Source organism: Haematobia irritans, chromosome 4 (assembly GCF_050003625.1).
Source record: "Haematobia irritans isolate KBUSLIRL chromosome 4, ASM5000362v1, whole genome shotgun sequence".
Classification (NCBI taxonomy): Eukaryota; Metazoa; Arthropoda; class Insecta; order Diptera; family Muscidae; genus Haematobia; species Haematobia irritans.
In genome coordinates, this window is record NC_134400.1 from 204434023 (window position 1) to 204450227 (window position 16205).

Here is a 16205-nt window from a genome sequence, read left to right on the forward strand (position 1 = left end):
CATTGAAAAAACGTCTGGAAGAGAAGTTCATGATCGTATAGATGATACTCTAACGTAAGTAATAAGATCAACTTGAAGAAAATCGACCGAAAAATGTCGTTCCATAAAAAAAAATTTTAATTTTTTTTCGAATTCAGCAGATCAAAATACATAAGAAAATTTGCCTTTCATTAAGTGTACATGAATTTTTTATTTTTTTTGTAAACTAGTGTTATTGTGTGAAATAATAAAATTTAGTTGCTTCAGTAAAAAAATCCTAAACTGAAAGCAGTTAGGAATAGTTCATTAACTACCCACAAAAAAATTTCACGAAAATTTTTCCAATTAAAATTTTATTTGAGTTTTAAAAAATATTCAATTAAAAATTTAATTTATTCAACAAATTTTTTAATTGAAATAAAAATCAATCACAAAAATAATAGTATCAATTAATTAATTAATAACATTTCTGTGATCAATTAAAAATTAATTGTATCAATTAATTTCGTGACTGAATCACAAAAAATTTATGGCATTTTACTAATACTGTTTTCTTCGCAGGGTATACGAATTTACTACTGAACAAGAAAATTTTATCCATTGATAAAGCATTCGTAAAAATGAACAAAAACCGAACAAAAACTAAAACCAAATTTAGTAAAATTTCTTATAAAATGATAACTCTGACTTCCTTTATTATAGAAAGCTTATCATTCATACGAATAACACTTAGCATAGAAAAATATTTCAGTTCATTCGTACTAAGAAGTATTCAATCCTTTCAATTCTATTTTATTAAGCCAACTGCCTAAAAATTTGAGAATAACTATTCGAAAATTATTAGGCATTATATTTATTTTTGTCATTACAAGTAAGTCATTATAACTCACCGCAATGTAATGCAACGTGTAATGGCAGCATTACTCCTGGTAATGCGAATTGTAATGAGATGTGGTTACCTAGTTTTTGCTGGGTAAGCTGTATGCTAAAAGAAAGAATACCAAACACACACACACAGTCACAAAACATATAAAAATACAACGAAACACAACAGAAAACTCATCAAGCACAACAACAACTAACAGCAAAATGAAAGTGGGTTAACTCCTTAGAATATTTCATGATGCTGTACAGAAGAAGCAGTCTTTGCAACTTTAGCTTCATGCAATTGTATGGAAAATTGCATTGTGGTTAGAGATGACTATGGGGTAGAAAGGTAGTTGTTTTTATACCCACCACCATAAAATGGTGACGGGGGTATAATAAGTTTGTCATTCCGTTTGTAACATATCGAAATATCGATTTCCGACTATATAAAGTATATATATTCTTGATCAGGGAGAAATTCTAAGACGATATAAGCATGTCCGTCTGTCCGTCTGTCTGTCTGTCTGTCTGTCTGTTGTAATCACGCTACAGCCTTCAATAATGGCGCTAACGTCCCCAAATTTGGCACAGATTAGTTTTTTGTTTGCAGGCAGGTCAAGTTCGAAGATGGGCTATATCGGTCCATGTTTTGATATAGTCCCCATATAAACCGACCTCCCGATTTGGGGTCTTGGGCCTATAAAAACCGTAGTTTTTATCAGATTTGCCTGAAATTGGAAATCCAGAGGTATTTTGGGACCATAAAGAGGTGTGTCGAAAATGGTCCGTATCGGTCCATGTTTTGATATAGCCGCCATATAGACCGATCTCCCGATTTTGCTTCTGGGGCGTTTAGAAACTATATTTACCATCCGATTTGCCTGAAATTGGAAATCTAGAGGTATTGTGGGACTATAAAGAGGTGTGTCGAAAATGGTCCGTATCGGTCCATGTTTTGGTATAGCCCCCATATAGACCGAGCTCCCGATTTTGCTTCTTGCGCGTCTAGAAACAGTATTTTCTATCCGATTTGTATGAAATTGAAAACCTAGAGGTATTTTGGGACCATAAAGAGGTGAGTCGAAAATGGTCCGTATCGGTCCATGTTTTGATATAGCCCCCATATACCAAATAGACCGATATCCCGATTTTGCTTCTAGGGTTTCTAGAAACTATATTTACAATACGATTTGCCTGAAATTAGAAATCTAGAGGCATTTGACGACCATAAAAAGGTGTGCCGAAAATGGTGCTCATCGGTCTATGTTTTGATATAGGCCCCATAGAGACTGATCTCCCGATTTCGCTTCTTGGGCTTCTAGAAACTATATTTTCTATCCGATTTTCCTGAAATTGAAAATCTAGAGTTCTTTTGGGACCATAAAAAGGTGTGCCGAAAATGGTGCCCATCGGTCCATTTTTGGTATAACCCCCATATAGACCGATCTCCCGATTTTGCTTCTTGGGCTTCTAGAAACTATATTTACCACCCGCTTTGCCTGAAATTCTTGAGCTTCTATAAACTGTATTTATTACCCGATTTGCCTGAAATTCGAAATGTAGAGGTATTTTTAGACCACAAATAAGTGTACCGAAATTGAGGTATATCGGTCCATTTTTTGGTATAACCCCCATATAGACTGATCTTCTTGGGCGTCTAGAGACTATGTTTTCTAGCCAATTTGTTTGAAATTCTGGAGGTATTTTAAGATCACAAATATATGAGTAGCAAATGGTACCTATCGGTCCATGTTTTGGTATAGCCCCCATATACACCGATCTCCCGGCTTTATTTCTTGGGCTTCTAGAATCCGTAGTTTTTATCCGATTTGCTGGAAATTAGTAATCTATAATGAAATTTTAGACAAACGAAATTTCCTTTTCTTATTAAGTATTTTCGTTTATTCAACTCTAAAATTCTCTAAAATAGCAGGCGCACTGATCATGAAAATTGCTTCAAACTGAAAGTAAAATTTCCAGATTTTACTAATCGTATTTATTTAAATAATGATGGAAAAAATCTGCAGATTTAATATTTTAAATCAAGGCGTAATTTAATCATATACACGATATGTTTATAATTTCTCTAAAACTCAAACAAAATTGGTTCTCATAAATCTAGAATCTTATCTGGTCTTCATAGGTAGAATCTTTAAAGTTGCCTTCGGGAGCTGACTGCCTTGGGAGAAGATTTGTCATCAAACCCTTACAATTCTATATATTATCACTACGACGAAGAGTTTTCAAAGTAAACTATCATATTTAATTCATGGTGGTGGGTATTTAAAATTCGGCCCGGCCGAATTTACTGCTGTATATACTTGTTCGTTTTGTTTTTCTATTCTTTGAACAGTGGTGTAGTTGGGGAATACAAAAGTTAATTTGGGTAATTATTTTGATGTTGGATGCTAAACTGGCCCAGTAAAATTTTCTCTCTAACTGTAAATAGGTCATCAAACTTTTTTGTAAATTGTTGTTGTTGTTTTAGCTTTGCATATTTGTGTCCTATTAAAAAGCAATGGTTACTGACATGATTCAAATACGAGTATAATATGTGATGGTATGATGGTGTGGTGAGTTAAATATGTAACGACATTAAGGAGTGGCCAATAGTAATGCAGGGAAAGAGAGACAAACAAATGAGATCAGAATGGCCCATTGATACAACACGGTAGATTTTGAAGTAAATAGATCAAAGTGGATCATATGGATATTATCATTTTTCTCTATAAATTAGAATTAGTAAACAAAAGCAAAAGCTTTAGTTGAATCCTGGCTTATAAGTAATTATCCATTTTTAAGCAAAGGTTATGGGTCATAATTTTGTCTACAGGTTTAGGATACAAAAATTTTAATAACAATACAAAATTTTCCAAATATAGTAAAATTTAACATTATATGTACATTAGATAGGGTCACGGCCTAAAGGACAAAATAAAGTTGATGCAGTCATTGGATAATCCCAGCAAAAAAAGAGCTTCCAAAAAAGTTGTTTGGATCCCCAATCTGTGATCCGGAAGTAGTGTAAACTTGGATCATCTCCAATGAATTTTACATGGGCTTGTCATAGGACGGAAGTACTCCTTTTTTGGATCCCTTGCATTGGTTTAGATGCAAGGGCAAAAAAATTTGGAAGTTCTTCCAAAGGCACAACTTTAAAAGCACTTCCAGAAGATGCACTCCCAATGATGTTCTTTATTCTAACTATCCAGGAAGTTCTTGTAATTCAATTTTTTATAACTTGGTTTTTTCATACTTTTAATGGGTAATTTAAACTTTTTTTGTTTCAAATAGGTTAAAAACAGAGTAAAAATTCATAAAGTGGTACAAATCATTTAAATCTTGTCGAAAAATATACTAAATCCAATCTGAAAATATTGTCAATTTTTGAAAATATTTCAGGTAAAACGTTTCCGACAAGCGTTAGAATCCATTAAAAATTATAAAAAGTTATAAAAATTATTTATTTGACAAAATATCACAATTTTTCTTAATTTACATCCAAAACTTTGAATTCGTATCACACCTAAAGAAGTGATGCAAATTCAGTGCAACGGCTGTTGAAATGGTGGGCATCCGTGCTATGACAAGCCCATGTTAAATTAATCGCTTATGCGTCAATTTTTCACCACTTCCGGATCCAAAAAGAACATTTTCACTATTTTTTTGTCGACGCTTTTTTTTCTGGGACGCAAAAAATATTTTTTTTTCAACAAATTTCATTTTTTTTTCAACCATATTTTTTATTACACCAATATTTTCCTATTATCTAATTTTTTACAATTTGAAAAACTTTTTCGCACCGACCAGGGGTTGAACCTGGGTTTGATGGCACCATAACAGAACGCCTTAACACACTCAGCCACAAACGCCATTGAACATAAAGCGTCGAAAGGTCAATTCAAATGTTTGTGATATGATCGTAATACGACACCAAAGAATAACATTCTAATTGCTTCCCGAAATGTTCTTTATTACTATGAAGGAAAAAATAAGAGACGCAGGTTCAAATATCACCAGAGGCAATTTTTTTATTAAATATTTTTTATGTTTTGCATCGTTTTTATTTTTTATTTTCGGCATATATTTTCGTATAAATATATATATATTTTTTTTGTTGTATTAAAAATCAACAAAAAAATTAAAAATCCTTGTAATTTGCAAACTCTTCTCAAAAGAACTTCCATGGAAGCGAAAAAGTCAAACGACATAGATTCAAATCCCAGCGGGGATGCACTTTATTTTTTTATTATTATTTTTTTTACTTTTTTATTAATTTTCTATTTTTTTTCTTTTGTGAAATTTAATTGTCCAAAATTTGCACTTAAAATAGCCTGATTGGGTACTTTCTAATACTTGTCCACTGCATCGGAAGTAGAAAAAAAGTCATTGGGGGATCCCAAGATGAGCTTTAGAAGAAATGTTTGTGGACTTGTCCAAAAGGACTGCATCGGAAGTAGAAAAAAAGTCATTGGGGGATCCCAAGATGCGCTTTAGAAGAAATGTTTGTGGACTTGTCCAAAAGGACTGCATCGGAAGTTGAAAAAAATCGAAGGGGGATTCTGGGATGGGCTTTAAAAGAAATGTTTGTTGAACAACTTCCAATTTTTTGTGCTGGGATGTTAAGGCAATGGACAGTGAAAATGAAGTCATGAAAAAATAATTAATATATTTTTTTTAAGTCCATTATGGCTATAGTGAAAAATAGGTACATTCGAGTACTATTATAACTTGATTATTCAGCAAAAAAATTGGAAGGCACAACTTCAAAATCACTTACAAAAATGTCTTCCCGAAGATGTTCTTTATTTTTTACCTACAGAGGAAGTTCTTTTAATTCAACTTTTTATAACTCCCTTTTTTTCATATTTTTATAGGGTAATTTTAACATTTTTGTTTCAAATAGGTGTCAATTAATAAAATGGTACAAATTATTAAAATTTTTTCGAAAAAAATGCACTATCCATTCTAGAAAAATTGCGATTTTTTGAAAATTTTTGAAGTCATACGTTTCAGACAAGTGTAAGAAGAATGCATAAAAAATCATAAAAAATATATAAATTATTTATTTAGCAAAATATCACAATATATGTGAATTTCAACGGCTTTTGAAATGGTGGGCATCCGTGCTATGGCAATCCCATGTTAAATTCATCACTTCTGCGCCAATTTTGCACCACTTCCGGATCCCAAAAAGAACATTTTCACTGCTTTTTTGAAGACGCTTTTTTTTCCTGGGTATACATGAAAAAGCCTAGGTATGAAAGAAAAAAACAAATTAGGCATTTATTTCGAAGATTTTCCAAAACCGGGTAGCTCACTGCTCTGAATTTATATACAATCCCAGCAAAAAAATTGGAAGTTGTTCCACAAACATTTCTTTTAAAGCCCATCCCAGAATCCCCCATCGAGTTTTTTCAACTTCCGATGCAGTCCTTTTGGACAAGTCCACAAACATTTCTTCTAAAGCACATCTTGGGATCCACCAATAATTTTTTTCCACTTCCGATGCAGTCCTTTTGGACAAGTGCACAAACATTTCTTCTAAAGCGCATCTTGGGATCCCCCAATGATTTTTTTCTACTTCCGATGCAGTCCTTGTGGACAAGTATTAGAAAGAACGCAATCAGGCTATTTTAAGTGCAAATTTTGTATAATTAAATTTTACAAAAAAATAGAAAACTAATAAAAAAAAAAACTAAAAAAAAATAGAAATTAATAAAAAAGTAAAAAAAATAATAAAAAAAAAATAAATTTCATCCCCGCTGGGATTTGAACCTGTGCCGTTTGACTTTTACGCCTCCATGGAAGTTCTTTTGAGAAGGTTTTGCAAATTACTAGAATTTTTATTTTTTTTGTTGATTTTTAATGGAAAAAATATATTTATACGAAAATATATGCCGAAAATAAAAAATAAAAACGATGCATGACATAAAAAAATATTTTTTTAGAAAAATATATAAAAAAATTGCCGCTGGTGAGATTTGAACCTGCGTTTCTTATTTTTTCGTTCATACTAATAAAGAACATCTCGAGAAGCAATTAGAATTTTATTCCTTGGTGTCGTATTACGATCATATCACAAACATTTGAATTGACCTTTCGACGCTTTATGTCCAATGGCGTTTGTGGCTGAGTGTGCTAAGGCGTTCTGTTATGGTGCCAGCAAACCCAGGTTCAACCCCTGGTCGAAGCGAAAAAGTTTTTCAAATTGTAAAAAATTAGATAATAGGAAAATAATTGTGTAATAAAACATATTGATGAAAAAAATTGAAATTGTTAAACATTTTTTTTTTCGCTTTTTAAATTTCTTCATTCAAATTAACTTCCAGGGCACAACTTCTAAAGCAATGCAAAGGATCCAAAAAGGGAGTATTTCCGTCCTATGACAAGCCCATGTAAAATTCATTGGAGATGATCCAAGTTTGCACTACTTCCGGATCACAGATTGGGGATCCAAACTACTTTTTTGGAAGCTCGTTTTTTGCTGGGATGTCAAGTCGAAGGCTATACTTAAATCGTCTAAAGTTCGAAATCGCAAGACAATAAAGAACTTTGAAGCCACAGCGGTGCATGTTTCGACAAAACACCGAAAAGTATTTCAACGGTGGATTAGCCCACTTCTTGTTATTTAGTTAAACATAGAATCGGACAGTAATCATCAGTGATAAGAGAGTAGTTCACCTCCGTGGTATCACAATGTACTAAATAGTCTAAGTAAATCTGAAATATCCGGCTGCCACTACACATAATCTAACCTAAAAAAAAAGCTCTAAAAGGATAATCTGTCCTCGATTTTCTTCATAATATTGTAATATATTGAAAACAATTTTATAGTTTTAAAATCGAAATCTAATCTAAGATTACGTTATATCGAGTCAATGTTGTGTGTTATATATGGTCTATATGAAAATGTACCTTGCAGAATTTTTTTTTGATCTAACCACATCAGGACTATTTTTCATGGAATTTGTTTTCAGGTTGAGTTAATTACACATCGTTACTATACATGGGGATATAATTGGAGCTAGTTTTATTATCTTTCAAAATCGTTTTATTGTACGAAAATATGTTTATATTTGCCAAAAATATAAGGAGTTTTTCTAAATATCTTGAGAATTAATAACACTCATACGCAATAATGTACAATTCGTAATATTCATACGCAATGGTGTACCATATGTGAAAGTATGGGAACCTGTAATCGAACAAATTGTATAGCCTAGAATAATTGAACAATTTATAGCCTAGAAATCTAAATAAATGTCATTACAACTAGTAATTGCCTTTGGAGTATGAAATACGCCTAAAGCCAACAATTTTATAATCTTAATCATATTAAAAATAAAATATATCGATAAATTTCCACATAAAAAAATGCTAATAAATATCGATATTCATGGGTTTTTTCGCGTAAAACATAATTAAATAACAAAAATTCACAATGGTTAATAATGGTTAAAAAAAGCAAATACCATAATATTTACCTACACAGACAAACAATTTCACGAAAATTTTTCCAATTAAAGTCTTAATTGAGTTTTAAAAAATATTCAAATAAAAATTTAATTGATTCAACAAATTTTTTTATTTGAAACTAAAGTCAATCACAAAAATGAATAGTTTAATTAATTTTTTAATTGGATCAATTAATTTTTTAATTAACTTCCAATTATTTTTTTATACCCTCCACCATAGGATGGGGGTATATTAACTTTTTCATTCCGTTTGTAACACATCGAAATATTGCTCTAAGACCCCATAGAATATATATATTCTGGGTCGTTCTGAGCATGCCCGTCCGTCCGTCCGTCTTTGGCTAGCGGCCACCGCTTTGGCTAGCGGAGCCTCTAAAGGAAGGAAATTTCATCCGATCCGGCTGAAATTTGGCACATGGCGTAAGCATATGGTCTCAAACAACTATGCAAAAATTGGTCCATATCGGTCCATAATTATATATAGCACCCATATAAATCGATCCCCCGATTTGGCTTGCCGAGCCTCTAAGAGAAGCAAATTTCATCCGATCCGGCTGAAATTTGGTACATGGTGTCAGCATATAATCTCTAACAACCATGCAAAAATTGGTCCACATCGGTCCATTATTATATATAGCCCCCATATAAACCGATCCCCCGATTTGGCTTTCCGAGCTTCTAAGAGAAGCAAATTTCTTCCGATCCTGCTGAAATTTGGTACATGGTGTCAGCATATAATCTCTAGCAACCATGCAAAAATTGGTCCACATCGGTCCATAATTATATATAGCCCCCATATAAACCGATCACCAGATTTGGCTTGCGGAGCTTCTAAAAGAAGCAAATTTCATCCGATCCGGCTGAAACCTGGCACATGGTGTCAGCATATAATATCTACCAAACAATGCACAAATTGGTCCACATCGGTCCATTATTATATATAGCCCCCATACAAATCGATCCCCAGATTTTACCTACGGAGTCTCTAAGAGAAGCAAGTTTCATCCGATCCGGCTGAAATTTGGTACATGGTGTAAGAATGGTCTCTAATGACCATGCAAACATTGGTCGAAATCGGTTCATAATTATATATAGCCCCCATATAAACCGATCCCCAGATTTGAACTCCGGAGCCCCTTGAAAGATCAAAATTCATCCGATTCGGTTGAAATTTGGTACGTGATGTTAGTATATGGCCGCTAACAACCATACCGAAATCGGTCCATATCGGTCTATAGTTATATATAGCCGATCTTCAATCACACAAAAATTGGTCCATATCGGTTCATAACATGGTTACCACTCGAGCCAAAAATAATCTACCAAAATTTTATTTCTATAGAAATTTTTTTCAAAATTTTATTTCTATAGAAAATTATGTTAAAATTTTATTCGGTTCATAATCATGGTTGCCACTCGAGCCAAAAATAATTTACCAAAATTTTATTTCTATAGAAAATTTTGTCAAAATTTTATTTCGATAGAAAATGTTGTCAAAATTTTATTTCTATAGAAAAGTTTTGTTAAAATTTTATTTCTATAGAAAAGTTTGTCAAAATTTTATTTCTATAGAGAATTTTATCAAAATTTTATTTCTTAAAAAAATGTTGTCAAAATTTTTTATCAAAATTTTATATCTATAGAAAATTTTGTCAAACTGAATTATATACATATTTGATCGATCTTTTTTGATTTAATATATATGGACTTACATACAATTTAGAAGACGGTGTTAGGAGATTTTAAGATACCTTGCCATCGGCAAACGTTACCGCAACTTAAGTAATTCGATTGTGGATGGCAGTGTTTAGAAGAAGTTTGTACGCAATCCATGATGGAGGGAGCTTCGGCCTGGCCGAACTTACGGCCGTATATACTTGTTTAGTTTAATATATACCACGTATGGACTACCTTGCAATTTAGAAGACGGTGTTAGGAAGTTTAAGATACCTTGCCATCGGCAAGTGTTACGGCAAGCCAAGTAATTCGACTGTGGATGACAGTCTCTAGTACAAGTTTCTACGCAACCCATGGTGGAGGATACATAAGATTCGGCCTGGCCGAAGTTACGGCTGTATATACTTTTTTTTAATTGATACTATTATTTCTGTACACTGGTAGAAAAAGTTTCGTTATATTAATGAAATGTGTCATTAAAATTGAGCCAATGAAACAAATTCATTGATATAACGAATTTTTTCATTACTGTAACGAATTTTCTGATAGTCAACGAAACTTTTCGTATTATTAACGAATATTTTCATTGTCTTATTGGAAATGTTTCGTTGTATCAATGAAAAGTGTTCGTTGGCTCAATTTTAGTGAAAATTTCTTTGTGTGTAATTGAAGAGATTTCAATTAAAAAATTAATTGGATCAATTAATTTTGTGATTGAATCAGAAAAAAATATGTGTGTGTTACTACACAATATATAAAAAATAAATATAAAAAAAGCATTTATGTTGAGAATTATCCAAAAATATACTCCATTCAATTTTCTTTTATAAGTACGAGTAGTTTAAATAATTTTCGCAAAATTTCTTACTTTTACATTTTATTACCAAATGCAAATTCATTTCATTTGGGTTAACCATTATATAATAAAAAAAAGACGGGATCTCTGAAACAGATGACTATAGGAAATTACGAGTACTTCCGGTTGCACCGAACATTGAAATTTAGAAAATAACTTTGTTTTGTATAATTTAAACCTGTTAAAATTTTCAAGCTAGTAACTGATTGAGTTCAAGTTTTGCAAAGTCCAGAATTTTTTGTTCTTATATTTTTTTTTGTATTATTATTTTTTTTTTATTTTTTTTTTAATAAAAATTATTATGTTTAGCACTTACCTCAGACGATGTTAGATAACACATTCGTGAATCGGTACTTTCTATGGAAGCCTGCTGTACAATGCCATAGCGTGAATCACGATCACTCAGATAATCCGATCTCAAACTGTCCTGGCGTATAAATTCGGCTCTGCTTTGGAAAACAAAAAAAGGAAATTTTATATATTTTTGATTGCCTTCGTACATAATTTTATGCATTTTATATATAAAGATACTCTTTTTATGTGAACATTTATTTGTTTGTTTTTTTTTTTTAAATAATGGATACTCCTAATTGAATTTCAGTGGGATAGTGAGTGATGCCCTTTTCTGTGTTTAGATCAGTATTGTGGATTTTCTCCAAATTGAGGAGGATATTTTTTCGCGGAAGGGTAGGAAATTTTTAAGTTTGGTGGGGAATTTCCATGCATTTGGGGATTTTTATACCCTAAACCACATAGTGGTCAGGGTATAATAAGTTTGATCGGCCAAAAAATGTGCCTACCAGAAATATTGATATTAGACCCCATAAAATATATACCGATCGACTCAGAACCACCTCCTGAGTCGATCTAGCGCTTGGTGTCCGTCCGTCCGTCCGTCCGTCTGTCCATGTATTTGTTCTTCACAGGATTCTGGTCGCAATTATTAACCGATTATGATGAAATTTGGTACAGGGAGTTTTTTGGGCACAAGGACGAACGCTATTGAATTTTGAAGAAATCGGATCAAATTTAGATATAGCTCTCATATATATGTATCGCCCGATTTCGACAAATGGGGTCACGTTGCGCGTTTTTTCAAACGGATCGTCACCAAATTTGGCAAAAGATAATCTTTTCCATCGCCCTTCAAGTCTGCAAAATTTTATCCAAATCGGTTCAGATTTAGATATAGCTCTCATATATATGTATCGCCCGATTTTCCAAAATTTGGCAACCAAACCTTTATTTATCAACCGATCTTACTCAAAGTTGGCTAAATATAATCTTCTATAGCACTAACTATATGTGCAAAAAATAATCGAAATCGGTTCCGACTTAGATATAGCTCTCATATATATGTATCGCCCGATTTTCCAAAATTTGGCAACCAAACCTTTATTTATCAACCGATCTTACTCAAAGTTGGCTAAATATAATCTTCTATAGCACTAACTATATGTGCAAAAAATCATCGAAATCGGTTCAGATTTAGCTATAGCTCCCATATATATGTACCGCCCGATTTTTCTAAATTTGGCCATAAAACCCTTATTTATCAACCGATCTTACCCAAATTTGGCTAAATGTAGTCCTCTATAGCACTAACTATATGTGCAAAAAATCATCGAAATCGGTTCAGATTTAGATATAGCTCCCATATATATGTATAGCCCGATTTTCCCAAATTTGGCCAAAGAACCCTTATGTATTAACCTATCTTACTAAAAGTTGCCTAGATCCATCAAAATTTCATCGAAATCGGTTCAGATGTAGATATAGCTCCCATATATGTATCACCCGATTTTGAAAAATTCGCCCCTAATAACCTTATGTTTGACCATACAGGCCTCATTTCTTAACTGATCTTACTCAAATCTTGCACAAGGTAACCTTTTGTGGTATTAATCAAACCCGCAAAATATTATGCAAATTGGTTCAGATTTAGATATAGCTTCCATATATATGCATCGCTCGATTTTCCCAAATTTTGCCATAGTACTCTTATTTATTAACCAATGTTACTCAAATTTCAAAATTTGATGGTACTAGCCGATCGTACTTATACGTACTTGTAACTCTTACATAAGACTATTGCTCGATTTTTACAAATTTGTATTTATTACCCACACTAATTGGGCGATTTTCTCTTGTTTAATAATGGACTCAATATTAGTGGCATACTAACCCCGTAGTTGCAATATCAACTCAGCCAGTAATGCTAGAAGTAGGGGAAATTCCCTATATGTAGGGTTTTTCTAATATTTAGCGTCTTGTAGGGACGTAGGGCCACAATGTAGGACATTTTCACTCAACACAATTTGTAATAATTTTTACATTTTGGTGGCTCTAGAGGAGGAAATTAGAAGCCGGCAAGGCTTGATCTTTAACAATGTGTGGTAAACTTTATTCCTGTAGAAAATTGTGTCAACATTTTATTTCTATGGAACATTTTGTCAAAATTGCATTTCTATAGAAATTTTTTTCAAAATATTATTTCTATAAAAAATTTTCTCAAAATTTTATTTCTGTGAAATATTTTCTCAAAATTTTATTTCTATAGAATTTATTGTCAAAATTTTTTTCTATAGAAAATTTTCTCACAAAAATTTGTTTATAGAAACTTTTTCCAAAATTTTATTTTTATAGAGATTTAACAAAAACAAAAAAATTACTATTTTGGGTAGAATTCTACCAACTGTGGCAAAGGTTGTGGTAATACAAATTTATATTCTAAGTTATATACGTTGCATATTCATGTTTTAAGATAAGAAAGTACTTAGAACCATTTTTGTTTTGTAAATTTTTTTAAATTTAACGAATAATATAGTAGGGAAAATTGTTTGGAAAATGTATGGGAAAGTAGGGAACTTTTTTTGTCCTTGTAGGGTAAACCGAACATTTTCCCTGGCAACATTGACTATGAGCCATAGTCAGATTGACACAAAGCACCCATAGACATGTACCCCTTAATTTTCTTAAATGTGCAACTGCAGTTTATCTCCCAGACCTATATGTTACCCCCACAAATGCTTATGATTACTAATTCTGTTTTTTTTTCGAATTCGATTCAGTATATTAAATCAGGTTTAAAGCAATGGTTTACATGAAATTCTTTTTATATCACAAAAAAAAACTAACTAATTGGTAAATTAAAAAATAAATTTTCTCCTTTTTAAATGATTACTGATTTTCTAGAGCAGATCAATTTTTTTTTAATTTTTCATAAAAATTTGTAAAAAATTTATTGAATTTTAATATAAATTGCGTTATTTCACATTACGGTGCAACACTTAGAAAATCGTTGAAATACTCAGAAATACTATTTGCATTTCTGAGAGGGGACCCATTCCCCAAATAAAACAATTTTGCCATAAATTAGGTTAGAATTAACCTAAGTAACACTTTGCCTCCACTTCATCAAAGGTTACACTTTGTAAATTACTGATATGTTAAGTAACTCATTTTGTCTTTTCTATAAGGAGGAAATATTTGCATAGTTTCAGGCGCTGAGGTATTCACATAAATACCTCTAACATGTTTCAAAAAAACAAAAAGTTTTTTTTTTTGGACGGGGAAAGTGGAACTTTTATGTCACAAACATATACATTTCCGAGACAAACATGTTACAGTTCCCCCGATCAAAAATATTGTTGTGCTCTTGAAATATGTTTGATTATATTCCTTCTATGGGCTGTTACCCATGCTCCAAGTGGACGTGAAACTAACGATAACAAAATCAGAAATTATCTGAAGCAGTGCTAGAAAGTTTGATCGGTAGCTGAACATATAGCGAGAACGAATACAGCACATATGGAACACATGAGTTTAGACTAAAGTCAAACCGAATTTGATTTCCTCCGATGAGAAGCCTTTTCCGCTCGTAGTCATAGACTGTGGGGTCAAAATAAATGCCGAATATTATCGTGAAAATGTCCTAAAGGCTGTAATGAAGCACTGGACAGACAAACAATTCGGCAGCATAGCATGGACATTCCAACAGGACTCAGCACAATTGTACTAAGCAAGCGTCAACCAATAATGGCTTTAAAAGAAGGTTTCTCGCTTCATGACTACTGCACAATGGTCATTAAAATGTCAATCTGCTTGTGGCATTTTGGCGAATAAGGTTGAAACTAAAAAAAAAACACCAACGTGTTGATCATCTCAAACCGGCGGAATAAGCCAAAATACCACAGATCTACTTTCGTGCAGCGTTTGATAGCTTTGTCGGTTGTTTGAAGGTCACAATTCGGGACAAAGGTAGCCAATTTGATGTTATTTTCGTGATTTCGTGCTTTTTAATAATAATCAAGTTTATACGGCCGTAAGTTTGGCCAGGCCGAAACTTATGTACCCTCCACCATGGATTGCGTAGAAACTTCTTCTAAACACTGCCATCCACAATCGAACTACTTGGGTTGCGGTAACGCTTGCCGATGGCAAGGTACCATCTTCTAAATTGTAAGTAAGTCCATACGTGGTATATATTAAATTAAAAAAGACCGATTAAATACGTATATAATTCAGTTTGACAAAATTTTCTATAGAAATAAAATTTTGACAAAATTTTCTATAGAAATAAAATTATGACAAAATTTTCTATAGAAATAAAATTTTGACAAAATTTTCTATAGAAATAAAATTTTGACAAAATTTTCTATAGAAATAAAATTTTGACAACATTTTCTACAGAAATAAAATTATGACTAAATTTTCTATAGAAATAAGATTTTGACAAAATTTTCTATAGAAATAAAGTTTTGACATAATTTTCTATAGAAATAAAATTTTGACAAAATTTTCTATAGAAATAAAGTTTTAACAAAATCTTCTATAAAAATAAAATTTTGACAAAATTTTCTATAGAAATAAAGTTCTGACAAATTTTCTATAGAAATAAGTTTTAACAAAATTTTCTATAGAAATAAAATTTTGACAACATTTTCTATAGAAATAAAATTTTGACAAAATTTTCTATAGAAATAAAATTATGACAAAATTTTCTATAGAAATAAAATTTTGACAAAATTTTCTATAGAAATAAAGTTTTGACAAAATTTTCTATAGAAATAAAGTTTTAACAAAATTTTCTATAGAAATAAAATTTTGACAAGATTTTCTGTAGAAATAAAGTTTTAACAAAATTTTCTATAGAAATAAAATTTTAACAAAATTTTCTATAGAAATAAAATTTTGACAAAATATTCTATAGAAATAAAATTATGACAAAATTTTCTATAGAAATAAAATTTTGACAAAATTTTCTACAGAAATAAAATTTTGACAAAATTTTCTATAGAAATAAAATTTTAACAAAATTTTCTATAGAAATAAAATTTTGACAAAAT

At 31.7% G+C, this 16205-nt stretch overlaps 1 protein-coding gene across 10 annotated transcripts in view; it reads right to left on the reverse strand.

The window, feature by feature from the left end:
- sif (guanine nucleotide exchange factor still life) overlaps window positions 1-16205 on the reverse strand; it is a 335519-nt gene that overhangs the window by 282275 nt on the left and 37039 nt on the right. For 6 of the 10 annotated variants that reach the window (XM_075307986.1, XM_075307988.1, XM_075307987.1 and 3 more), the window contains exon 12: window positions 11174-11303. In XM_075307986.1, the coding sequence (XP_075164101.1) occupies window positions 11174-11303 (130 nt within the window). Of the gene's footprint in view, window positions 1-11173; window positions 11307-16205 lie in introns of all 10 variants that reach the window. The other 4 variants (XM_075307980.1, XM_075307978.1, XM_075307981.1 and 1 more) reach the window with 1 other exon arrangement.